The 27,758-nt window shown below is 40.2% G+C and overlaps 3 protein-coding genes across 12 annotated transcripts in view; 2 read left to right on the top strand and 1 right to left on the bottom strand.

Moving 5' to 3' along the window:
- Positions 1-98: 98 nt before the first annotated feature.
- On the bottom strand, positions 99-10,293 carry LOC119020938 (probable N-acetyltransferase camello). Of its 7 annotated transcripts, XR_005075450.1 has the most exons (4): positions 9,128-10,293; positions 5,990-7,677; positions 3,700-5,835; positions 2,868-2,956 (listed from the first exon to the last, which is right to left on the bottom strand). XR_005075450.1 is itself a non-coding variant. In XM_037100750.1 (3 exons), the coding sequence occupies exon 3, from the start codon at positions 1,116-1,118 to the stop codon at positions 447-449; it is 672 nt and encodes a 223-aa protein (XP_036956645.1). In that variant the 5' UTR covers positions 1,119-1,130; positions 2,902-2,956; positions 3,700-4,175; the 3' UTR covers positions 99-446. The 7 variants fall into 7 exon arrangements, 6 of the variants coding, with proteins under 6 accessions (XP_036956645.1, XP_036956642.1, XP_036956639.1 ...); XM_037100750.1 differs by lacking the exons at positions 5,990-7,677; positions 9,128-10,293 and adding an exon at positions 99-1,130 and having other exon boundaries at positions 2,902-2,956; positions 3,700-4,175; XM_037100747.1 differs by lacking the exons at positions 5,990-7,677; positions 9,128-10,293 and adding an exon at positions 99-1,130 and having other exon boundaries at positions 2,872-2,956; positions 3,700-4,174.
- A 194-nt stretch (positions 10,294-10,487) lies between these two features.
- Positions 10,488-13,839, top strand: LOC119020940. Its single transcript, XM_037100752.1, has 6 exons — positions 10,488-10,722; positions 10,849-10,997; positions 11,137-11,210; positions 11,784-11,882; positions 12,814-12,912; positions 13,164-13,839. Exons 1-6 carry the CDS (start codon positions 10,615-10,617, stop codon positions 13,325-13,327), a joined length of 693 nt encoding a protein of 230 aa, XP_036956647.1. The 5' UTR covers positions 10,488-10,614; the 3' UTR covers positions 13,328-13,839.
- A 487-nt stretch (positions 13,840-14,326) lies between these two features.
- The window catches only part of slc12a5a (solute carrier family 12 member 5a), a 152,714-nt gene continuing 139,282 nt past the window's right edge, over positions 14,327-27,758 (top strand). For 3 of the 4 annotated variants that reach the window (XR_005075449.1, XM_037100739.1, XM_037100738.1), the window contains exon 1: positions 15,435-15,597. Coding sequence is in view for 3 of the 4 variants with exons in the window: in XM_037100739.1 (XP_036956634.1) it covers positions 15,435-15,597 (163 nt within the window). In the remaining variant the exon portion in view is untranslated. Of the gene's footprint in view, positions 14,973-15,165; positions 15,598-27,758 lie in introns of those variants that run through there. The other variant, XM_037100737.1, reaches the window with a different exon arrangement.

The following is a 27,758-nucleotide window of genomic DNA, read 5'->3' as shown; positions in this document are numbered from 1 at the left end:
GTTCAAACAAACAGACAAAGCTTACAAATAAAAGCTTAACAGATATGTAATATTTTGACAGATACAGTGATAGGATTCACGATAAATGGGAATGATAATTTTTTCAATATCAAATATTTATTTCAGTAAAAAAAAATATCAAAATCATGATGATGTGCATTTTGTTGTATGTCAGCACCAACAAATCATGTTATCCTAGAGCTGGAGAACAACACTTGTAGGCAAGGGCATCTCTGCATCACTACAGCACATTCTACCTTCATCAAAAATTACAGCTTCTAGTGATTTGAATAATGCCATATTAGGCCGTATTGCAATTTTGATTACATTTGGATTAACTGTGCAATTATAAGTTGAGTAAAGCATGATTGATTCATGAGCTTGAATCAATGATAATGAGTAACATAACAGGAGTGTCACAGTAGCTGATCAGGATTATTACAGGACTATAGTTTTTTCTTCATTATTAAAACTGTGATCCTTGCCAGCATTAACATCCAAGAGGGAACTGGTGCATTCATGTGATTTAGGACCAGGCTGAAGCCCAGTTTCTTGTACAGGGCCACAGCAGCTTGCTGAGTGGAGCTGGTCTCCAGCACTACCGCAGAAAATCCTCGTTCCTTACAGAAGTCAATCACAGTCTGAGTCAGCCTGACACCAAGGCCCATCCGTCTGCATGTTGGTGCGATGATCATCCTGAACAGTTCCCCATATCGTTCGTCACCACTTTGTTTGCCCACCACGGCCACCATACCCACGATCTGGGCAATCCCTTCAAGCTCAGCCTCTGCCACCCAGTAACAGTCGTCCGGTCTGCTCAGATAGTTCCCAGGGATGTCCTGCATGTCCGTCTTGAGTTTAATTCTGACGTAGCCTGAATATACCTCATGACAGCAGCAGTAGACAAGGCCCAACCAGGCTCCTGGTAACACCACTGCCCCCAACACAGAGCCGAGGAGGTAGCCAGCAACACACAGAGCCAGAGTGATGGCGATATACAGAGGGCTGGATATGGCGTTGTTAAAACATGGTTGGATGTGTTCCTGGATGCCAACGCTGAACAGGGATCGCACCGTGTCCTTGTCTGAGGGACGGTAGCGGCGGATCACCAGCTGCATGACTAAAGCGAACTAGAGGAAAATAAAATAAAGCATTAACATGTGAAACCTATGGTGCATTAAAAATATAGCATTAGTAATTGTGTTTAATTGACTACCATTATTTAAAATTTTGGGAAAGGCTGAATAAAAATGAATGCGCTGCATGCATCCCTGCAATTAATAAAGATATTTCTCATTTTATATGTCCACAAGTAAATGATGGAAAATCAATTTGTTGCTCTCAATGTTGATACTGTAACATCACAAAGAAATCAAAACAAAGGAAACACTGACATTAAAGCATCAAATATATAATTCAATAACCTTCAAGTATATTGTGATAGTAATGCTACATACGAAAATGTTTAATTGATCAATAATTTGTTAAAGATGAAATACCTAAGAAATCTTGAATCACTAGTCAATACTTGAGTTTTCAACAATACAATAACAATCTTAGGAAACATCATGGTTTCACAATATTACACATTTATCATTATCATTATTATCATCATTGTTATTCTCATCAATGACTGGAAGGACTGAAAACAGAAGGCTTTTTTTAGGTTGAACAAATTCGTCATTATAATTTTGTCCTGACACACATGAAATACAAACTTTTTATTAACACAAACACAGAAGAGTCCAAATGCACACACTATTACACAATTGTATTCTATTAGTTCTCTGACACTGTTCTAAATGTACAGTGTTTGTGTATTTAGGTATATCACAGTTTAAAAGTTTGGAATCACCTGCTACATTGATGTTTTTCTTCCTTCCTTCAATAACGGCTATTTGTACGTCATGTGTAGGGTATTTCGGACACCCAATGTATTATTTACATTTAAATTAGTTAACGGTTTGGGCAGATAATGATGATAGTCCAACGATTAAAACCTCCATTTAGCAGTGGAGCAACAGTGCTGTAAAACAGGGGACAATACTACGCTATCATTATCTCCCAAATAGCCTTCAGTTCTGTTTTTCCGGTCCAGAAAAGCACAAGTGACCCTAGAAAAGATCATCGAACCACATCAGTACAATGGGCCAGGCTGTTCATGCCAGACAGAATCTGTTTTTATCTGTCTGCTGCTGTCTACTCAGTCGTTAAATTCAATAGATTCAAATTAGGATAGGCCATAGTGTTTTTAGATGTTATTCAGCTGAGGTGGAACAGTGGACAGTTAAATGACTTAAATATTAATCAATTACAAGTACTGGTACTGTTTAATGGGTAGGGTGAGGGTAGACTGATTATCAGTCCTGGCTGACTATAGGAGCCAATATTCAGCATTTTCCACTTACTGGTATTGGGGGGGAATGCAACACCCTTCACTCAATGTCACAATATCTTATTGTTAATATGTCACAATGAATAGCCCATACACACTGAATGATCTGACTCTGCAAAGTAACTAGAAACTAAATTAATCAAATAAATGAGGTGGAGAGGAAGCAGCTGAGTAGTGGAAAATGGAAATACTCAAATAAGGTACCTCAAAATTGTACTGAAGAACAGAACTTGAGGAACCAGTGAATTGTTTACCCTCACTGTTCTAAATAATAACACTGAGATTTTCATTTTCACGGCAAATAAACGTCCCAAATATCAGTTTTCAGTCTTCTTAAATTTTAATAAACAGTATCTGCCTCGAAAAAGCTGTCGATCACTATATTTTTACAATCGATGTTTAATGCATTATCGATAGCAGGCGTTCAATCCAAGGTGTTTCTTTTCATCTGCATATTTTAAGTTTAAATTACTCACATCCTCTGCTCTGTTCCGCTACAGTCATACCTCAACCTGCTGTTTTCTGTCAGCGTTTTCCTTCAACCAGTTGTGATCGAACAACCTTGCGGATAACAAAAATGCACATGAAAGATTTAGATGTTATTTGAAACTGTACTCAGTACTCAGTTATGACTGAAGCAATTTAGTGGATCACATGGTGTAACGTATAGTTAAGTACAAGTCATGTTATTGACATATAAGAAACACTCATGAAAGTTTCACTGTTATTGTGCACTTGCCACTTAAACAGAAACCTATGTTCTCTTAAAATCTTTTTTTCTTATTGTTATGTAACTGTTGCTCTGAGGTATCTTTGTCTCTTTCTGCCCTTGCAGTTGTCAGTCGGATTCAGCCACTGTACAGCGTTTTTGTTCTCACATGCACAAAATGGTATGCAGTTATTTTGTAAAGGGGGATTTTGTACAACCATACAGCATGAAAAGAAGTCCTCTGCGCCAGCTGAATGCAGTGTAGCCGGCTGCTCACAGGATTCCACAAGTCAAATAACCGCATGATAACAGGCGGATAGTAACGAAGCTAAACTCATGACGCATTTTAAATTAAAGCTAGCTGCAGATAACTAACGTCAGCGCTGACCGGACGTTAGTAATCGTTTAGCCAACGTTAGCTAACCGGCTAAACTTCAGTAAGCTGACATCACAGGCCTGAAGTTAACTGGTCAACTCACGTAACTAGCCTCAGTCTACACTAGTGGGAAAACACACCTATAAGCCGTTTAACGATTAAACAATGACTTTTTATAAAAACAAAACACATTGCATAAAACAGTGACCGGTGTCTTACAGCACTCAGGCGGAGTTGTGAAGCTGGTCCTTCTCGGGCGAAGTTTACGGTCCGACTGGCAGCGGCTCAAATCCAAGTTGCGTGGAATGTCATAAAATAGTTAGGTCGGGTTGAAGTACAGCCACGCAACGACAGAAAAACACTTGCACAGGAAACCTGCAGCCTTTGTACGTTGAGCTGGGTCGTTGTCTTGTACTTAAAATGTCCCGGTCAGCAGAAAAATCCCACACTTTGCGTTTCCGTGAAACCAGGATGCAGTTTAGTGAAGGTTGACCAGTGACTCTCTCAGCGGCCACGTTATCTTTTAATCTACACTTGAATCACTGACAGATGTGACACTGATTTACAGAGGTATTCAACAGCCTCAGACCAGAAAACCCACACAGGTTTAAGTGCAAACGTAACAATATCAGCCTCATTTTTGCACAGTGGTGTCAACAGGTGGGGGCCATGAGAGGCCCCTTTATCATACCTGCCACCACTCCTGAGTCCCGGGATGTTGTGTTAAATCTGGACACAGCTTTAGAGGTGGAGACCCACTGATGCCAGTGAAAGCTGCTCAGTTATGACTTTCAGTTACTTTTCACATCACTGGCTGTCAATAATTGGGTGGTTCAAATCCGTAAACGTGCATCATGTATTCCAACATGATCACACATTTTGTCGGTCAAATCTGAGAAAGTAATTAGTAACTTTTGAAAGACTTTAGTTGCTTTCCACCCTTTCTTCTGGTACACTAGACTTAAACATCATTCCCACAAACATAAATTAAGTAGCTCTGCCACAATAAATGCCCAGTAACGTGGAAATAAATGCTGCTGTGAAACCATGAAGATTAATTTTAGAGATCAAGGTTAATGTGACCACTGATACAACCTTTGATATTCAGTATTCAAGTTTATTTTTGCATTTTTCCACAGTCCTCTGATATTTTAATGACAGCAAAAATAAAGTCTTTGGTTGCAGCCATAATTCACATTTAACACTATTACCTTAAACAAAATTGTGGATTTGAAAAGACTCTATTTTATCTCACAGTAAAAAAAAACAAAAAAAACAAGAACAACTACTGTGATTTCCTCTACAGAAAGTTGCATGTCAATGGCTGCCAGGTAGCTACTGTGAATTTCACGGTGAGTTTCTTTTTTTCGCAGAAATTCTCACTTCCTCACTGACTAGAAACTGTTTTTAAGAGCAGACATTTAGGGAAGTATGCTTGTTTCCAGATGTATTGAAAGACAGGTGCGATTATTGATCATTTTGTATTTCCAATATAGAGACTGTATGAAAAGACTGAAAGACTGAAACTATACTCGTGTATGTTCACACAAAATGCAAAACTAAGCTCGACAGAAATTTTAAAACCAAAGCTGGCAACAAACCTACATAAAATATTAACATGAAGAAAATCCATCTTTGTATTAAACTATGTGCTTGTATAGTCATATATTGATTAAGAACAAACATACAAACAAGGAAATACTCGTTCACTCATTTTTGGCCACACTTGTTATGATACTGAGTTTGTTGTCAGTCGAATTGCTCGTCTGTGATCCTTGATTTTCTTCTCCACATGCGAGACCCCGTCTCCAGATCTTCAGATATGCAGCCTTGATCTTTTGTATTTTGAACGCGTAGACGATTGGGTTGACGGCTGAGTTAGCGTGAGAAAGCAGGATTCCAACATAGAAAGCTAATACTGGTACATCGATCTGACCAAAGTAAGCGATGCAGTTCATTGTGTGCAGAGGGAGCCACGACAGGGCAAACAGAGCCAAGACCAGAGACAGGGATCCTGCCAGCTGTTTCTCTTTCCTTAGGTAACTCCGACAGTGTTTCTGGACCCTGTTGCCTGGTTTCTCACGGAGGTTTCTTAGAATTGTGCAGAAAATGCAGACATACAAAACAGTCATCACCAACAGAGGGATGAGGTGGCAGAGCAGAAAACTGAAGTAAACCAGGTATGACATTGGAATCACTGCTATAAACTGGCAGACACGAGTAGAGTTGGCCGACTCAGACAAGGTGTCATGGTTGTACCATCCAAGCATGGGAGCAAAACTCAGAGGTACTGCAACAAGCCAGCATGCTGCTACTGCAAGCCAAGAGTGTCTCTGTGTTACAGTCCTTTTGTACCTGAAAAGAAAAAAAAAAGCAGTAATAATCATATCATCAATTAATGATGTATTTTTGGAAATATACATTTTACAATTACGCATGTAACTTCAGCAGAAGATAACACCGTACACTGAGACAATCAGGAAGCATCAGTGCATCTGAGTAGGCTTACCTGAGAGGGATATACACCCGGAGGAATCGGTCCACTGCAATGGCCATGAGAGACAAAACTGAGACCAGGGTCAACAGGATGATCACACAGCTGATGAAGAGACAGCCATGGAACGAAGTCTTCACTCGTCCGTCAACAAGCACAGCCAACGGGATGGCCAAGCAGCCAACCATGAAGTCAGCCACAGCCAGAGAGACGATGAGGCAGAAGGTAGGCTGCTTAATGCTTTTACTGCGCCACAGCGCAACGATAACCAACAGGTTACCAAGGCAGCAGAAAACAGCGATGAGCACCTCCAACACTGTGTAGATCACCTCTCCCACAGCCATTGAGCTGTTTCTCCAGGTTATGTTTGATGGTTAACGGTGTGACGAGAGCGAGTGTGAGCCTGAATTTGCTGTGCTCTTGTGACACTTTTGAGGAAGTCTTTCAGCAGTTTTTTTTTTCGTTTAATAACTCATATGCGAGGTATAGCATATGTGGAGCCAAAGGTACTCTCAGTGGTTTATTTCAGTCACTAAAAAAGCGAGCCATGGGGCCAAAGGAAAGGAAGCCACTAAGCCACATCCTTTGCTATGCCTCCGAACAGAACCACAGTGGCTGGATTCGTGCAGCCGATGTTGTGTTTATGCAGATGAGGTGGCGCACTGCAAATTCTTGTATACATTTTGACATGAAACTGAATTTCCGCTTAGATACTCTAGGCTTCCTCTTATTTTCACTGGGTACAAGTACTATTTTACACAGAGTAAAATAGAGCCAAGTTCGTCTATAATAAATTGGTACTTCCTTTTTTAAGGGTTTCATAATAATGAATTATACCAATGCTTTGTAGATTAATTAAAAGAAACAATGACTGTTATGAACAATGTCTCGTTTTCAAGATTGCGAAAAAAAGAAAAACTCTGGCTGTTGTTTATCTTCCTCAAGCATAACACTTCACAAATGGACCATTTGACGACTCGTCCTCTGGAAAAAAGGTTTGAGAGCGTCTGGACCTAAAGCAATTTATTAATGATTTATGCGGTGGCTCTAACAGCTTGACCCAGACAACAAAACCAAATACAGAAATGCCCTGCAAATACACAAACAAGCCAACTGAAACTGGGTCAGCATCCGTTTATCTAGTTATTTCGTTGAATCTGGAAATAGGTTAAACTCTTTTATGACACAAAAGGTTTGTCAGGCCTTTTTGAAATAGAAAATGATGAAGTGAAAAAAATTACTGCTGCTTAGAGACAATAAACTGGTTTCAACTGTGATGATAGATCAATTGTAGCCTGTTATGGTAAATGCACCACATTACTACACTTGTATTTAATACTCTTAACTTTAAGAGTCTTCTGCTCAATCTCAAAGCAGGCGTATCTGTTTCTGTTGTGTTTGCTCAGTCTATGAAAATATGCAGCAGTACAAAACCCCTTGATTAAACATGGAGTCATGGTTTGGATTTTTTCAGTTTTGTGATTTCCTGTTTCATTTCATCCTGCCTCTCCCTGTGAGTCATGTTCTACTTTCCACTTCCTGTGTATTGAAGCCTGTGTTTTCCCATCAGTCTTTGTCAGTTCATCTGTTTGTGTCCTTACGTCAATCCTGCGTCTCCTGCATCCTCTCTCCAGCCCCCTGTACTCCCACTGCTTCATTGATCTGTACTTTGTTTCAGCAGCTCAGTCACCTGCTGTATGTCTCTGAAATGAAACAACAAGTAGCTTGTTGTAACATGGTGTTTGAGTCTTACAGAAAATACATAATGCAGTTCCTCTGCTATCTTAAATCGAAACTCTCGCCAAAATGCAACCTAGGCTTTTTTTGTGAATGAGTGCAAGGGGCACTTTTACAATTGCATCAAAATCGCTATTTTTAAAACACTAAGAGGGCTCGACACAACATGCAACTTGCTTGTATCATCCCCAGGGTCTCTACACATGAACACAAGCATTGAGAACATTCTTTGTGTGTGCATAGTTTACTAAAAAAGTTTTTGAACAACTCACCGTAGCGGTAGCTTGTTCCGCTAGCCGCCGTCATGGCTGCTGAGAAGTATCGATCTCAGAATGCGACGTAAATTGGCAGAGAGTTAAGGTGGAACGCTACTGTCTTCCAGCAACAACTATCCACGCGATATCTACGTGACTTTTCCGGCTTTTGATTTTAGTATTGTTGAGGCTCCTTTTTCAACTTCAAGGTCAATATTGTTTTTCGCCAACGACAATACAACAAATTATCTGTGCATTTATATGGAACTAAGCTTTGGGAGCAGTCCTTAACTCACCTCCATGTTAAGTCACATTCAGATATCGATACTTCTCACCGGTAGGATGGCGGCGAGCAGAAAAAGCAACTGCTGTTGTGAGTTGTTAAAAAACTCTCTTTTTTTAGTGAACTCTGTGTGCACAAACAATGTTCTCAGTGCTCAAGTTTCATGTTGTGTCGAGCCTTCTTAGTGTTTTAAAAATAGTGACTTTGATGCTATCGCTAAAGTGCCCGTAGCACTCCCATTGAAAATGAGTTTGACCCAAGCGTGGGAAATACGGTAAATGTTAAAAGTGACTCTTTCGTCGTAAATATGCTTTTACACGAAGGTTTGGCTTGGGTACATTCACAGAAAAAAGCCTAGGTTGCATTTTGGCAAGAGTTTCGCCTTAGGATGTTTAATTTGAGAGAGACCATATTCCAATTATAAATACTGTAATTATCCTCACCCTGCTCTTTCGTTTGTTTTCTATCTGCAGGATGTCTTATTTTTCTATGACTCACTCTGTATTGAGTGTTTTGTCAGATTGTTATTTGGGGAGATTATGTGCGCTTGCATGCCTCTGGGCTCATGGAGAGCTGTTTTTCTCTCCTACTCTGCTCTTTGCTGGACCGACTTTGCTACCACCACTTCTCAGTGGTAGATTCTGCAATAGGTTTTTATGTTTTCATTTATTGCTTCATGATGTTTATAAGGTAAACTGTGTACATAATGAAATGTAATGCATGCAAGTAGCAGACAGACCCAGTGGGGCACATGGCACAACCTGCTCTGTCATTATCTCACCGGTGCCTTCAGGGGCAAAGCCTATATGAGACAGAAAGTCATATATCAGGGTCATATGCAGGGTTTAGGAAATACCAAGGTCCAAAATCTGAGCTTACTACGGGGTTTCAGGGCATGCCAGCATGAAATGATCTCTCTATCTTTTCCCTTTGTGTCTCCTGTGATTTTCTCTCTTGGGATCCTTTTCTTTGTCTCTCTGCTTGCTGCTCCCTCTCTCTCATTTCCTCTCATCTGTCTGCCCTCAACATTAAATTATTTCTGTTCATTTCTCTTTTCTGTCCTCTACTCTTTGTTCTCTCTCATCCTCTGTAATCACTGCCTGTCCCCTTCTGTCCGACTCCTCGCTTGTATCTCCTGCAACGGGGTATTGAACACAATTTAGTTAAAATATATACACCTTCTGTGTTCCATCTTTGAGGTTACATGATTTGGATTCCAAATGTTTTCAACCATTACCTAAATGTAAGCAAAATGGCCAACACTTTATCTGAGGAGGTGTGGATAAGACCAACATGACACTGTCACAAAGTTTATGAACGTTGTCATTAAGTGCACTTTGGTCAGTTAATGTTAACCCCCATTAAAATGACATAATTGACCAAATGCTGAACTATCAAGGTGAACATCATAAACATTATACAGATTATACAATGGCATGTTAGCTATGGCAGCATGTTAGCATGTCAACATTTAGCTCAAAACCCTGCAGTTAGCATGGCTGTTCTGCTGTGTTCCAAATCAGTAGTACATACTAATTCTACACAGTATATAATACATATTTGATAAGTATATGAATCAACATCCATTTTATACAGACAGAAAAAGGTAGAATATGAGCAACTGCATTTATTCAAAGCATATATATTACGCTTTATCTCATACTGTCCAGCACTGTACAGTAGCACTGTATTCCCAAATAGTCTGTTTTAGCTCCTGTCTCTTTAAAGCAACCCCCCTCCTGAACACCCGGCCTCCTCTGATTAGTCAGCTCACGCACGCCTGACCCTACACCATCAACAACAACACAGCAGCTGTGGGAAATCAATTCTCACTAGCCAAACTAGCTGCCAGTCATTATGAAAATGAGTTATGAAAATGTGTGACATCAAAGTGTGATGTCACAAAGTCACAGAATTACTGACGACAAAATGAGTCTCCGTTAACTTTCCTCCAGCCATGAACAGCTCGTCTATTTCCTTTGAGCCTTATTGGTGAATAGCGTATGTTATAACATGTTGAAAATCTACCATTTAGTATGCACACTGTCAGCTTTACATATGCTAAATCTTGTCCTCTGTCCAGGTTGAACACATTATATACTGAAAACTAACCACTGAAATGCACTGGTGCACACACTATAAATCTGCAAAACATAGAGGGAACACAACCCCACATACCCTTGCAGTTACATGCAAGTTTGTTTGATATGTAAACAAAAGTTTACTGGAACTGCGAACATCCCGGGTTAAAATTTAGTTGGCCTTGGACTCTCTCATACAGGGGTGGGTGCATATGGCACAAGCATAATTGGTCAGTGATATCAATATTAGTAAGACCTGAGAGACAAACAGGTATCAGAGCCGCGATGAAGACTTTGTGTGTTGCTGTTGTTGTGTTGAGTCTCACCTCAGTGTGTCAGCCTGCCTCGCTGGCCTGTGAGAAGCTGTTGAAGCCAGCAGACACAAGTCCAGAAGTAAGTCTCTCTCCACATCTGTGACTAGCTTTGAGTTTTCAAAACTAAATTGAACCCATAGAACACATTTGTGTTCCTATTATTGTCAAACAGTTACAAGATCTTCTTTCCTTCCTGCTCATTCAGTTTTCCGGGACCTGGTATGTCATAGCAGTATCCTCAGGCAGCTGTTTTGTCATGGCATTGCTGGATGCAATGTTTTTGATAAGTGTTAAGGTGGGCATTGACTCAAAGGAGACGCCGAACCTCTATGATGCCCACTTCACGGTTAAAATGTGAGCAGTCTGTTGTTTGTTTGTTTTTATCTGTAATGATGTTTAATTTGTTGGCATGTATTAGTATTTGTCCATCATACATCACCGTGTCCTACACAGTTGTTCTTTCAGTTTTTAATACTAAATAAATCTTTTACAGAAATGGATTATGCACAAATGCATCGGTACCCTTATTCTTTGTGAACAACACCATATTTGATGCCGACGGAAACAGTAAGATTTTTGTTTAATATACTGTGTGCACTGGTGTTTAATTATGAATCTCTTTGAATTAGCTCTCAACACTGCAGATGACTGACTCTCTGCCTGATTTACCTGCTTGTTCTCACTCATTCTGTGTGATTACCATTCACAAAAAAGACTCCGACTTCTGCTGCAGTCAAGAGCGTCAGAGGATATAAAAATGTAGCAAAAAATTAAAGAAATTAATAAAAATTGCATGTAGTTGTAGTATGTATGTCTTAGAGCCCACATGCACAAAAAAAATGGTACAACACAGCAAATACTACAAGACATATTTTTGTGATATTTTCTTGTTATTTTTTCCAATATAATAAAAGTAACTATGATATATCTAATATATTTGAAATGGCCCTGCGATAAGATGGCGAATTGTCCAGGGTGTACCCTGCCCTCTCCCAGAGACAGCTGAGATCGGCTCCAGCAAAAAGCCCTGCAACCCCATAAAAGAGATAAAGCAGTTACAGACAATGTATGGATGGATGTATTTTAAATGTGAACCATTTAATGTAATGCACCATCCACATTTTTTAATGCCTCCAACAGATGTCCCAACTGGCAAAGTAGCAGTGCTGCAGTACAGTGGTTGTCCCGACTGCTATGTGGTGAAGGGAGATGATGACACTGACGCTATGATGCTCACAAGTAAGGAGAAAAAAGGGATTATATAATAGAAATATAAAAACATGATGACATGACATGATATTTCCAATAATGGCTGAGGGAGTAATTTGCGCTCTAATATGTGCTCTCAAAGGGTTGTTTGAAATTGGTAGATAAAAAAGAAGTACAGCAATGACTTGGTTTTATAATATTTATACTTTTTTGGGATGTAAGATTTTAATTAAATGATGATCCCTTAACTTTTCAATCAATCATCAGGTCAAAGTTATGAGTTTATCCGATTCTTTGGTTTACGACCAGATACTGAAAAAGTGAAAAGTTATTGCCATCAGTCTTGGCTGTACTTGTGTTTAGTGCTAATTAGCATGCTAATGCACTAACCCGAGATTGTAATTTCCCTGTGTCCTGATTTATCAGCGACTGATAATGGATAGTGAATATCTGAAGGAAATCAGGTCATATTTCAAGGTGAAACAACACATTTATAAGCTGTTAGCTAATGTTAGCATTCAGCCGCTTCATAGCAAGCGTTACTGTTTGATTACATCCGGTGCATTTCACTTCAAGGTGTCCAAGGTGTGTGTTGATATTTTACAAATAACGTATGTCTTTTCCATCATATTGTGTAATAAAAACAAACAGTAATGTTAGCCAGGAAGTGGTTGAATGCTAACGTTAAATGTTGTCTAATGAAAGCAGGTTATCAAAAAAATGTTGCTCTACCTTGAAACATGGCCCATCATTGTTTCTAGTTTTCTAGACATGACTCCAATTAATTATTTATGTGCTTAGGGACTAATTTCCTTTCCCTAACTTCAGCACATTAATACTTCTGCAAATATATAAACTATAGCATGCTGGATTGCAGTGGTGTTGGCTAAACTTGTTGACCTTTTAAAGGGAAAAACATCATCACAGGGCTTTCATCTGAAATGTGACACCTCTTTAACAGGTAGGAGACAGAATCTCACTGCAGCTGAGCTGAAGGAGTTTGAGACACAGTCACGGTGTCGCGGCTGGACCAAAACAATAGTCTTAAACTCAGATCACAGTGAGTCTTGAAAGAAAAATGTTCATGTAGAGTAAGATGTCTTTGCAGTGAATATATGAAAAACAATGTGGCGCTGTACAATGTTAACAGTCGGTGACACACTGTCCTTCAATGGCGTAGTTGGTACACAGAGATATGTTCATGCAATTGTGAAATGTATGATGTTCATTAGAGAATTTTTTACATGAAATAGTGTTTTTTCACATTGTCAGTTCTGTTATTTCTCCAACATTATTTTTTGATACCTACAGACTATGCAGACTGCCCGTCCATTGATGATGCTGGCAATACTGATACTTCCGGATTTTCAGACATTCTCTATGAAAGACTCAGTGCCAATTATCAAGAGCCCCTCAAGTGTCTTGTACCAGATCTTATTAGCAAACCCTGGCAGTGGATTCAGAGTTTTTGGTGAATGCGTCAGGGCATTACTACAACAAATGTTCACTCACACCAATCGTGTTTTTGTCAAATGGCACAACCCTTCTTAAGATGTAAAGTCTTGAAGGGAATTGATTAATGTGTGGTTCACAAGTCATAGACCCTTAAACACATCTGTCTTTTCTTTAAAGTACAGCTTTTTTTTCAGATAACATTACAATCAATTATACTACAATCGAGTGTTCACCAATATACCTTTGGACAAAAATATTTTTGTGTTAGAAAGTTGAGTCATGATCTGCAGCCAGTCATTATGACATTACAGCACAACAGCTTTTACATCTGCGTCAATATGTGATTAAATTGCACAATATTGCAAGAGTAGAGCATAAAAAATATTATGTAAGTGTCCCGCTTTACCTGAAAACTCCGTCCCTGTGTACTTTCAGCAGACATTCAGCAAACATTTGCACGTTGCAATGTGCCTGAAATAAACTTAAATTTACAATAAAGATGATAATGTGCATTCTTGTTTTGAAATGTGATAAAAAGAGAGCAACATGCACCCATCCCTCATTAGCACCACCTACCTCCACCATATGTATAGTTCATGACACAATTCAAGAGGGATAAATATATATATATATATATATATATATATATATATATATATATATATATATATATATATATATATATATATATACATACATATATATATATATACATATATACACATATATATGTGTGTGTGTGTGTGTGTGTGTGTGTGTGTGTGTGTGTGTGTGTGTGTGTGTCACTCTCCAATCACTACTATGGAAAGTTTTTTTTCCAAAATAGAGAGCTGAAGTCACACACCTTCCCATTTGAACAGTGCCATGAATCCCACATATGATGTTTGTCAGATTGAAAGATGATTCTCCAAGTCTATAAAGTTGCAGTCTGTCATAAAACTAGTAACATATAAGCCTGTGAAGCCTGCTAACAAATCTGACAAACTCCCCTTTCATTCACTGCAGATGTTCATTATGATTTTCACCTTTTCCATGCTGGGTTGGCGGCCATGTTGGTGTTGGTGATGTGTGTTGCGCAAGACGATGCGGCTGAACACAAAACTAGATGGTATTTTACTTTATTTACTTGGAAGATCATACTTTAGATCAAAAACATCATATGTGTATTTCATGGTACAGTTCAAATAAAATAATAATGATGATGATAATTAAAAAAAAATGTTGCCCTTCATTCACAACCATACAAAGTGTTTACAAAATAAGGTTCCATTTGATCCACCAGAAGGGGTGTAGCTTTCGTGAAATTAATTAATTTCACTTTAACTTACTTTGATTTAATTTTGACTCAGGTATCTTTAATATAACGTCTTTGGGGCACCTAATGCTAATGATGCTAACTTCAGGGTAAGCCTACAAAAGTACACAATCACTGCTGCCAACACTGTAGAGGTAAGTTACCCATTTTACCAAGTGTAAATCCACACCTGACTACAACCAGATGATGTTTGATCAGGATTTATCTTATTGTCTTTAATATGTGTCTCTATTAAAATATAAAACAAACTCAAAGTGTTATTGTAGCCTTCTGGGGCTCAACGGCAGCCGACTGACTGACTTGACAGTTGAGCTTTATTCTGTGGTTGCCTAGCAACGCCAACTAGATGGGTGCGTGGCTTCGAAAGCTATCATTAAAATAACTAAAATAACTCCAAATAAAAATAGATGGCACGATTCATTATTCACGCGTTGAATGTGATAAAATGTCTCGCGTGATTAATTAAGTGGGGTTTTTTTTCTTCTTTTTGTGTGTGTGATTTTCTTTAAAACGGCGCCACAAACGCCGAACATTTGGCTCTAGGACCCAGGTGCACGGCAGCCACCAGACACCGGTTGATGAGATGGTCCACTCGGCGTTACGCTACATCTAAATACCCGACAAAGAGCGGCTGTTCACCCTGGACGGAGTAGTCCGAGGTGAGCTAACCAGACGGTGAGGGCGGACCACAAAAACCAGAGCGAAGCGAGAGCGTCTTTTTTTTTCTCTCTCTCTCTCTCTGTCTTTGTCCGTCCGCGTCACCCCGCACCGTGGCCAGAAGACCCCCGTCGCTTGTCTGACCGGCGACAACCATGAGCCAGAGGTTTACCGTCTCCAAGAGCGACGGCGACCGGCGCCCCTCAGACATCCAGGGGGAGGTGAACCAGCTGTTTGAGGGAGACGAGCCCCCGACCAGCAGCGGCGCGGAGGGGGAGGACGCAGCCGGCGCCGAGGAGGTGGTGGTGGTGCTGAAAGGTAGGCTGTCACTCACCAGGTTCATCCAGTTAGCTATAGGCTATATGCTAGCAGTGCTGATGCCTGACTCCTGTTCGGTGGCACCACATTGTCTATGGACTGATGTGTGTGACTGGAATCTTAAGCGGCCACAGTGGGTCAATAACGGAGGCACTGCAAAGCGCCTGAATGCCCCCCATCATTCCTGCTATATTTCTGTTGTGACAGGCGCTTTGCTTTAAATAATGAAAGTTGCGTGCATGCTCGCATATATGTTGACAAAGAAAATGTTTATTTTGCTTTGTTTTTCATGTGGTCTGTTGATTTTGTGTGACCCTGACATGTTGCTCTCACTGCATGCATTAAATGGTCGTTATCTTACTGCACAAGTCAGCAGTGGTCACTCTGAAAGCCACTGTTCGCTCTTCATTCCTCAGTCTGATAGACCTAACTTTAAGTGGCTTGATTTATGGGGGTTTGAGTGTACCCTTCTTCCATTTGATCAGTAAAGATGTCATCTTCTGCACTTGAAATCACAGCCTGTGAGCTGGGAAATTACCTGCTTCCCTGTTGTTGAGTAAGGAGATGTCAATGTCAACTGCGTTTTCAACCTTGTGACTTATTTCACTGGGTGACAGCTTCCAAAGTTGGTGAATATCCTGTCCCTCCTCTGTTGCTGAGTTGTATCCAGGGTGGATGTATAATTTGTATATAAAACACAGGACAATCTGTGTGCTTAACAGGAGGATGACTTTGATTAATGTTGAGTATAAAACATAGTTGGTAAAACCTTCATCTCCCCGGCGCGCCCTGTCATCTGGGAACCAGTGCCATTGTGGTCCAGTTCTGTCACCAACTCACCTGATTGAAATAATCAAGGTCCTGTCAGTCATGCCTGAATTGAATGCGGCAGTGCAGAACAAATGGTGACAGAAAATTCCCATTGGACCCGGGAATGAAAGCCTTTACCATTAGCAATGATTAGCATTAGAAAAAGTGCAATCACTCAGGTCCAGTCAAGTGCAAATAAAGATTTGTCTGCAAAACGAATCGATACATTTCATACGGTCTTTAAGCTGTGACACCTGCTACATTAATGACATTTCAGATTAATTGAGCAGGCTCCCTGGATTCCCATAAATTCCTTTATTGCAGCTATAGATTTGTGGCTCCATAGTTTCTGTGCTGTGTTTTAAGTAGGCTTAGTCAGGTATTCAGTTTAACTCTATTCCTTGGTCTAAAGCTGTGACCAGCATGACACCACTACCTTCATTCCATACGCTTAATGCTAAATACTTACCCTTCTCACTGGATATATTAGATGTCAACACCTTGTCCTAACATCATTCTTGCTGCGCCAGTGCTCAATACTGCTGACAGATTCCCACTATTGAACCATCACAGAGGTGAGGAAGGAAAGCTTTCACTTGCCAGGCCAGCTCTCCCCTTGCTACATGTGCCTGCAGAAAGACATCATATCCTCCTGTCCGGGCAAATTAACATACAAATGCCTCCTCAGCATTTCTCTACTCGAACGCCCCAGCGTGTATCAATCATCCCTCTGGACGTAAAAGATGGCTGCGTGGGTCAGTAGGAACAAATCTCTCCATCTCCTTGAGTTCCCCTTAAGACATGGGGAATGCTTTAGTGAAGGACTTCCCCTCATATATGCCACGCTCAGTCTGAGCCGCAGCCTTGTGGAGACTGATGTCTCTGCATCCACTTTGCTGGTTGCCATAGTGACACCGTACTATGAGTTTTCGCACAAATGGTCTTGTACTGAGGTAAAAAAACACTTCAGATCAAGCAAGTACCATTATGAAATACATTTCTGGCTGGGATGGGATGGCGTGATACTATTTTCTCCTTCCTGTTCTTTGTTCTGTTTGGCTTGAAATCGTTGTAATGGAACAAAATGAAAAACCATAGATGAAAATCAGATTTGTACACCATACTCTGGGAGGGTAAAAATGGAGGTGGCTAAGCAATTTTATTTTTTCTCCTGTATGAAAGAGGTGCATAGTAGCGCTGAGGCTAACCATTTTTGTTATTGTCTAATCTTTTGTAATTGTTTTCTTTTGACTTATTTTGTGAAATGTTGAAAACCCCCAAAAATGTAATATCCCAGAAGATGACATATCATTTAATATAACTTGACTTGATGATTTTGTTATTATACGAAACAAAGAGACAGAAATCTTATATCTAAATCCATATCTGAAAAGCTGAAACCAGAGAATATTTAGCATTTTATCTGACTCAAATTCATCCTTTATCAAAACAGTGTGTAGCAGTATAGATGCCATCAAGACTCTTTTCATATTCTGTGTGTGACTGTGAGAACATATAATTAATACTCAAAGTGGTGTGTAAAATATGAACCTGAATATGTTTGTCCACATGTCTGGATCTATAAATGTAATTATGCCATTGCTGGCATTTTCCCACTGTACAGTGTCTACCACAGCCCTCTATCAGTCTCATTCTTGTTTCATGTGGTGGACCACAGCAGTTTGAAAATTCTTCCCCCTTGGCCTGGACCCGTGATCCTGTTTCTATTGATCCAGAGGGAGGTGTGAGCTCAGTCGGCTCAGCCGGCCAGTGTGGTTGATGATGACTGGCTGCAGCAGCAGGAAAGATCTTCATGTGGCTGCCAAGTGCCCTCTCTGCCCTTGACCTTGCATGTAGCGTAAGGAGATATATCTTTGTTAGATTGGTTGGGCTCAGTGGAATGGCCGCAGATGGGCTCACGATGGGCTGCCTGTTTGTCACCTTGCAGGTGGCAAGGCAGGGAGGCTTTGAAACTTCTTTAAAATCATGTTTACTGTACAACTGATGAATATCCATTACTCAGTTTCTTTCTGATTCTGTTTGGTCTCCATCTACTCCTCAGGGAGCTAACTGATTTTGTGGCTGCTTAGTGGTCCACTATGTACATGTACGTTTATAGTAATATGAGAAAATTTTGTATAGCTAACTCCTCATTTCAGCACACTTCAATAGGACAAAATGAAATAAAGCCGTGCAATTAAGAAATGACGAGCATATACTGTCTGTTGGTCGGCCCTGGCCAGGTTGTGTGGCGTGTTTTTATCAGAGCCCAAATCCCAGCAGAGCTGATGATGATGAGCTGAAAGATTCTGAAAAGCTCCGTAAATCAGCGAGGAAGTGCAGGTTCAGGTGATCTTTGGGTTGTCACATTAAACATTTTAGTTTGATGAATTGCTAAAAGACATTCATTAAAGGATCTTTGATATGAGAGTTGCTGCTGCTCAAATCTTTCAGTTTGTCCTCTATAACTTCAAGTTAGATTCAGTTTTCACACCAGTGAGCAGACCTCCATATGTCTGAGTGTGTGGTCTGAGCTATTTTGGCTGAAATTGGTCGGTCTCTGTTCTAATCTATTATTGATGCACTCCTCGCCCTTGACTCTTGTGGTTTCTAGCCAAACTGTGATTGCATGTATGAACTTGTGGTTTAGTTTTCTTAATATATCAACAGTAACTATTGTAGCAGAAGGGCTCAGGTCTAAAAACACAGGCTTTGATGTTAATAACCCAGTTTGTCCGTAGTGAGCGTGGCCGACTTGGCTGAGGTTTAATCTGTGTCAGGATGTTCTGTTTCCTCTCGGGCAAAGGCAGTCCAGAAGACAATGACACAGCGTGGGAGCAGAGTGACAACAACAGCAACAACAACAACAACCATAATCGCGACAACGGCACTACCTAATAACCTCATGACAGCAGCAAAAACAGATGAATTCCTTTCCCTCTGCCTGGGTTGTCCATTTCTACGCGGCAAAATTAATGTGTGTGTTTGTACCACTCAGTATGTGTTAGTAAATGTCTAAAATGTGTTGTAAATCTGTATACAGAACTATTTATGTGCGTGTGTCAAGAAACAAATGGAACTGAAGCCTGACACGAATTTGCAATTTCCCATGCACTTCCTATCACCCTTATTTAAACAGAGTATTACTCTGCGTTCAGCTTGTTTGTGCTGGCCCCTCTCCATCAAACCCAGAGCCAAGCTGAGCGGGCCCCTGCATTATTAAAGGATAAGACTGGCAATATTCTGTATTTCAATATGGTCAACAAAACCAAGTCATGCATTAGTCCATCTCTCAGGATTTAATGACTTTCCCAGCCTGTCTGTGGCTCTCAGCCCTCGAGTGCATCGGCTCCAACTCTAGATGCAAATCTTTAAAAACAGGTCACAGATATTTACTTTGATTTTGAATAAAGCTCAAAGGCTTAGGAGTGTATTTGTATGTATGTTTATTTCCTTATTATTATTATTATTATTATTATTATTATTATTATTATTATTATTATTATTATTATTATTATTCACTCAAATTTGACTGAAATTCTTATCCTGCAGAGTTTGCCAGCGATTGTGCTCCTATGATAATGGGCTGTTGGCCGACCAGAGGGAGGATTGTTTGTTCAGGCATTTCTGGCCCTATGCTGTAATGAAGGCCATGTAAATAGTGAACAGACCTCTTTGATATGGAGGTGCAGTCAGATGGTGAACACAGATATTGAGTCACAAAGGCCCATTATGGATCGCGTCTATTGTGGGATTAAAACAGTGGGCAGGTTGTTTCAGCCACTTCAGGGAAGAGGGTGGACACCTGATTAGGATTTTTATGGAGTGTTTATAAAGTCTCGGAAAGTCTTGTGTAATCAAAGCTTTGAAAGGAAAATGTGATACTCATGTATATTTTAACTGCATGTGTTGTGTTGACCATCTGTTTCCACAAAAAGCAGATACAGTCCGTTTAAGCTGTGAGGTTTTTTTGGAAAACATCTAAAATTTCTTCCATCATGAAATTTACAGGGGCCATTTGAAATGTAAAAAATGAATGAAAAAGGGATTCTGAGGTGCCTAAAGCAGGATTGTGAACTCCACTACATCTTTCTATCCTTGTTTTAGTTCCAGTCCAGTTTCCCTGTTTTATTGCAGTTTCTTTGGCATTTGTAGTCATGTTTATACAGATATACCTATAAAATAGGGCCCAGGGTTATTATGATTCTTTGGAGCTCCCTTAGTTGTCTTTTGCTGCTTTGAAAACACATCAAAGTGCTCGACAAAGCTCCTTTTTTAACTGCCATATACTGCGATTTTGCGATTTAATATGTGCCCCCTTTGCAACAGCATTTGAAGTGATCATAACCACAAAGTTTAAGTCCCTTTTCCTTGAAGTGTTAAGATATTCTGTCTGCCCCCCGAAGTTATTGTGCACACAGAGAAGCAGACATACCTCCAGGGCACAAAAGAGTAAATGGCGTACATAACTACAGGCTGCAATAAACAAAAAGGAACTCTGTCATAATCTTAGGGTTTACAGCAGTTTTTATGGATGTGAATATACAATATATAGAGATTACTTTACCTTGAGACCAACCAGGAGAGTTTAAGCTGCTCTGCGTGCTCAGCATTGCATGCTTGAGGTTCATAATGGCGTGCCTTTTGTCTAGAATCTTCCCCAAACACATTATCAAAGCAGGGCTGGGAATTGTCAGTCACAGGCCTGATTTAGTATCCTTTAACGCTTGACTGGCTGTAACGTCCCTGCACATTCAAAACAACAAAATGCAAACACAGATCTATAGTGACAACGTGTATTTCTTTCTTTTTTTCCCTGATATACATGTGTGTGTGTGTGTGTGTGTGTGTGTGTGTGTGTGTGTGTGTGTGTGTGTGTGTGTGTGTGTGTTTGAGGGCATTGTTTCAGCGGTGGGAGTGGTGTGTATGGAGGCCAATGGTTTGTTTTCCTAGCACCTGGCCCTTCGTTTTATCAAGTGTCCCAGGTGTCCTACTGTTGTTGACTCACACCTGTGTCTCAGTTCCATACTGTATACACATTTATCTGGGTTGTGACTATGTTGAGTGTTCGCATTACTCATGGATGTCAGTATGAGCACTGAATTAGCTTGAGTTTTGATGGGCACTACATAATAAAAATGAAGTGGCTGCTCGGGCTGGAAAATAATATTGTATTTGAGTCTCGGGAAACATCTTGATAAACTGATTTATGGTTTATGGTGCAATATGTAACCATTGGTCACCTCTCGAATGCGCACTCCAAAGAAATAGGGGGTAGCATATCACCACATATCAAGCTCAGTTAACAGTGAAACTATCAACTGTATTAAATGACTCTGTCTGGACTGAGAGCTCGGAGCATTGGGGAAGTTCTGGTTTTGCTTATGATTTGACTTCCCCTCTTCTGATGATGGCTCAGTGTTAGCTGGCTAGCATGCTAACTTCGGTTGATATGTCTGCAACACAATACATAGACGTCGTTGACTTAACAGACAAACTGTTACTTCTTCACATTCGGTTGATGAGTTTTGTTAGTTTTTTAAGGTTTTAACCTAGGATTGTTACATACTGCACCTTTTCAACACACTAAATCATTAAAGTAAGATCACAAGAAAAACAGTTAAGCTTTATGTTAATTTTGCTTCCAAATATGAGACTGGTAGTAGTTTCAAAAGTCACCACTTGTTCAACATCTGTTAGTACTTTCCCTGTGGACCTAGAAAACATCATAACCTTATTCTTACCTTTCTGTCTTCCTGCCTGTCTGTCCTTCTCTTTGCTCTAATGCCATTAAAGGGCTGAATTTTTCTCCCTCAGAGGAGCCATTGATTTCTAATCTAGCTAGCTGTTAAATGCCATAGCTTCACTGCCATCATTCAGCCTGTTATTCTTTTCCTGTCAGAGGGGGGACCTTCATTACAGTGTCGATCAATACAAATCATACACCATTACCTATGTATGTCTGGGCCCTATTTAATTTTCCAAAGAGCTGTTTAAATTGAATGAAATAATAAAAGGGTTCTCCAGTGGTGGGCGTTGTAAAGTTTAATAGGGAGCTGCGGTGACATTGATCGGACAGCAGAGGGCAGCCAATTTATTGTTTTTACTGAGATACACAAGTCTGATGCTGTGTGTGTGGTTGCTGAGTGCTCGAGGTGTCTCTCTTTGACAAAAAAAAAATAAATGAAATTATGCGTTCATCATGGTTTGAACAGTTTTTCTTGCATACGCACAATGTGTCAAAGTATGAATTGGAAGGCTGAATGTGCGAAGTTAATTACTCTGCAGTGACCCAGACAAGTGTGTTTCTCTGCTGAGACAACAGGGGGCAGTTGTGCACTAATCAAGACTCTCACCATATACATATATTTCCTTCAGTCAGAATCCAGTGGTAGAAAAAACTGAGGTAAGAGGGGGATCAGGAACCCAGTGAATTACACAATTGTCTGTATTGTGTGTGTGTGTGTGTGTGTGTGTGTGTGTGTGTGTGTGTGTATGTGTGTGTGTGTGAGAGAGAGAGAGACGGAGAGAGAGAAAGAGAGAGGGGATGGGAGAATGGTAAGTAAGAGAAAAAAAAGGTAACACAAGAGGGGGAGTAAACCTTCTTAGCCCAGAAATCCTCATGCCGTTATGTAACCGTGTCTGAAAATGGGGGAGGTGTGTGTGTGTGTGTGTGTGTGTGTGTGTGTGGCGGGGGGTTGGGACCAATTGATGGAAAGTGACAAAATCCTCCTCACATGCAGGCAGGCTGCAGGGCAGACCTCGGTGACACTAACGCGGGATGAACGGGGGGGGAGAGAGGAGGAGAGGAAACATCATGGGGGAGAGGTAGAACATTTCTACTCTACCACGCAACTCCGATGATGACACATCCATCACAGGTTCACAGATCCAGCTCCAGCTCCTTCTGCGGCACGAGGGATGTTCTGCAGCCTTTGCACTCGAGATTTCTATCGTGTCTGTGTTCTTGCATTAGTCACTACCATTAATATCCCACACCGATTTAGCATGTCAGGCCGGTTAAGAACATCCTGTAAAAAACAGCCATATGTGTCTTTTTTAAAGATTGTGTAAAGATTTTCTAAGGAAAAAAAAAGTGACCCAGCTCCGGTGCATTTTGTTTGTATCTTTTATATTTCCTGAAAGTGGTGTTCTGTGGATGTTTCCTGGCATTGTTTTGGAGAGTAACAAAGGCATGCAAATTGCTTTTCTCCCTGATATTTACTAGGGCTAAACAATTAGTTGACAATGACAAAATTGTTTGAGCACAAACTTCAAAAAGCATCTCACATAAAATCTGAATATCTCTATGACATCTATGATGTAAACTAATGATATAAGATCTTGGGGCCTTTTTTGACTCCTTTCTGAAATTTTATCAACCCAAAGATGAATTGATTTATTCTAGAAATTAACTGGATCAAGGACCCGATCAGACAGACCACAGATTTGAAGTGTGAGGCTTCTTTTCCAGTTGTTTTCTCCAGGCAGTAATTGCTTGCTGCTTACGCACCCTGGGTGCCTTGTTTTTTAAGACGCCAGGAGCACCTCACGTTTTTGCAGGAGCTCTCTGAACGCCCCGAGCTAAAAAGAATAAATAAACATCAGCTCAGAGCAGAAAAGCGGCTCCTGTCGCTGTCAAACTGTCCCTGGCTCATCCTAAAATAAGTATGATAATAAGCCTTAAACTGACCATCATCGAGACGAAGCTCATGGACCAGCTGGTGGTACCTCCTGTGACTTCTCCTCGGATTTCTGTTCGCCCGTGTCAAGAGAACAGCCTCTCACCCTCAAACGGAGCCAGAGCTCTTTTATGTAGATGTAGTTTATTCATGAGGTAGCAAAATATCTACTCACTATGAGATTAACTACTGTACTTCTAACTAGCCAAAATAAAAGGTAAAGGAAATTAACCGCACTGCTTTATTTTCTTTTTCTTTGGTTGTCTTAAACAACAAAAAGCAGTGTGTGCCTGAGAGAGGAAGAAACAGTATTCCTCTGTATAACCTTTGGGTTTTAACAAACAAGTAATACATGGGATCATTATGAGTTAAAAAAAGTCAGATTTTCTATGTGAAGCTGTGAAGGCCTCTGTCTTTCCTCCTCCTCCTCTCCGCTCAGTGACTTGTCTGTATTGTGCGTTTGATTTTTGCATTGCATGTGTCACAGATGGCATACGATGGTGTTGCAGTCGGTTTCGTCATTCAGAATTTATTTATTAGTCCTGTGGGATCCGCCCTCTCTCAGCTCGTCGGCGTCAGGATCTGTGGGCAGCCAAGTCTCTCCGGACTCTTCTGCTCACAATTCACTCATCACTGTTGTCTAGCAAAGTGTGCCATGTAATATATGCCACCAAACAATATGCCTTTATCAACAACAATACTGGTGATACAAAATGGAGCAATGACTGGGAACAAGATTATTTTAATCTCGTTCAGTATGATAATTTATTACACATAGGTTGCCAGAATAAATCACTGCCACCAGCAGCATGTAAGAGCTATAGAGCTGTGGTGTGTGTATTTGTATTTATGTGTTATTTTGGTCTGATTTGGAGAGCAGCACGAGGCGATGGAGGCAGAGAGCAGCGGGCCAGAGATGCAGGTCATGGATCCCCATGGGGCTGGGCTGGTATTCAGGAATTATACCAGGCCTTCCTGTCCCTGAGGACCGCTGCTCTGTTTTCTCCCTCCCTCCATTTCTCTCTTTCTGTGGCTATGAGAGAATTTGGGTCTGGAACTGGGGGCAGAGTTTGTGTTTTGAAAAGGTGAACTGTAAGGGAAGATATATGATATGATAGCTGGGCCACTGGCTAAATGAATTTTAATTATGCTCTCCCAGTTTGACTTTTTGTGTTGTGAATTTCAACATTGTTTTTTGGCTGTCTGGCTGCCAGGCTAGTTGCCATAGTGCTGCTGCAGCGGGCAGGTGGGAGAAGGATGAGCCTTGGCTCCATGTGTGTGTCTCACTGGAGTTGTTCCACAGCCCAGAGATTTCCACAGTCCAAAGGTTCTGTCAGCTTGTTGCGCTCAGTTGGGGGTACACACTCTCTATCACCATTACCGTACATGCCACTGCTGTGGTGCAATGTCAAGAGGGTGACTGCAGAACCAGGCCTGGGTCAAATATGATTTCCAAATAATTCACGGTGTCTTCCACTGCATACATCAGTTGTTAGCCACAAGGGCAGTAGATACAAGGTGGCTGCTACTTAGTTGGAGACAGTAGTTGAGTATTACCATTAATCATAATATGATCAGATCTGAAGGAGTCTATAGGAGTAAATCTCTACTTTAATCACTTAAAATGCTTAGTTGGATTTTGGTCATCCTCTTAAGCAAGACATTGTGACACAGTATTTGTCATTGTTGACCTTTATTTATTCATGTATTCATTTGATTCAGATTATTCATAACGGAATAGCAACAACATACAAGAATTGACTTATAAAGCAACACCAATGCATGTTTACAAGACGATACAGATTAACTTCAAACCCAGTATAATGAATCTGTATAGATTGGATAAATACAGTTGTTAGCTGATATGTCTCTGCCAGCTGACTTAATGTGGGCATTGTAGCTTGCTGCGGTTCTATGTTACATGTCTGTCAGGGCTGCTTCTGTAAAGTAGGGGAGCCTTACATATGACATACTTACAGCCATTAATACAGTGCTAGCTAATATAGTCTGTCAGTTTAGTTGATTCGTTGTAGCTCTGTGCTCTGCTGTATATAGCCATAGAACAATGAATTTGTGTTGTTTTAATCCAAACATACGTCACAGTGCTTTTAATTTGTGAAATCGATAAAATACAGCAAAAGATTGAGTATTTTTAACTGCAGACAAAATCAAAATATTATCAAAAGTTTTCAAACGTAATTGGATTAGTTAATTTTCAGGATCCATACAACAGCTACACAATTTTTGAGGGAAATTACTAGACAGACTCCAATCTCTTCATCCGCAGGTTGTAGTTTTGGCAGTCGTTGGCTCTTTCATGTTGTGAATCAACAATTGTGAGCTTCGGAAAACTTTATTTTTAGCTGTTTTACAAGCAGTCATTCATTCTTTTGTAAAAACTTCCAGCGTCTCTGACATCTTGCAGGCATTTGCTTTTGTTATCTCATGAAGCTCTTTTATTAAATGACTTTGCTCACAATGTTTGCTGTTGCCTTCAACTGCTCTGTAAACTTTGGAGTTACAAATATGTAAATGGGACTTGACATGTATTGTGCTTGTGGATAAAAATAATGTTTTTTTTTAGGCTCAAGCAGCATCAAGCTTCTTTTAACAGAGTAAAGAGGAGAGATGACATCCTGCTGTAGTTGCTGTTTTAGATAAGACACATTTTTGTCACTGCGGCAACAGAAACATATAATAACATCAAATTGTGTAGTGACAGAATACAATATATAATACCAGTTGTTGAAATGGCTTCCACACTCATACACACCGTAAATGTCATGACTCGGATGCTGCAGCTTCCCTGGTGTGTTAACCACTCTGCTGCGTTATTCATATGTGTTCAGCTTGTACTGTAATTATGCTGTTTTCTAAAGCATTGGAAGCTAGGCCTGGCTGTCTACAATGATGCACTTGTGCAAGATGCTGAAACATGCAATTTCAAGCTTTAATGTGATCTCAGTTTTTACAGTACAAAGTGTATAGTTTTATTTAAGCTGTGAATGTTAAGTGCTGTATGGAAAACTGTTTAAAGGTGGGAACTGAGCTCAGTATCATGAAACCTGCAAAGAATAGATGCTGCACACACAATGACACAGATTATTTTGTCTTGACTGACAGAAAGCAGCACATATTGAATGACTGGACAACTGTAGACCACGATTAGAGTCAGGTCTCTAGCCAAATACAGAAATCTGTTGTGTTCCTGTTACAGCCAAGTAGTAAGTCAATTTATCAGAATCTGCGACAATTCTGATAACTGATTAATCATTCAAGTCCTTTTTTAGCAAAAAATGCCACCTAAACCTCACTGATACAGCTTCTCAAATTAGTCCTATAGAATCATAACAGTGAATACATTTTAAGATTATCTGCTGGTCGAAAAAGAAAGAAAAAAACCTAACAATTAGTAGATTAATCAGTAAGATTATCTTAACATTATTTTTTATTACAATGGTTTTTAGGTGCAGCTCCAGTTTAAATACCGAAGCATAAAATCATTAAAACACTAACTTGTGATGCAAATATTAACATATTACCAAGGTGCTTAAGTTGCATCATGTATGTAGTGTAACTCAAGATGCGTAATCTCAGGACCTCCATAACATTTTATCCAAACCACAATCTGCGGTGGTTTTCTTGCATAAATGCTGCAAAATAGCTGCA

This window comes from Acanthopagrus latus, chromosome 6 (assembly GCF_904848185.1).
Source record: "Acanthopagrus latus isolate v.2019 chromosome 6, fAcaLat1.1, whole genome shotgun sequence".
Classification (NCBI taxonomy): domain Eukaryota; kingdom Metazoa; phylum Chordata; class Actinopteri; order Spariformes; family Sparidae; genus Acanthopagrus; species Acanthopagrus latus.
This window is presented reverse-complemented; position numbering and strand designations above follow the sequence as displayed.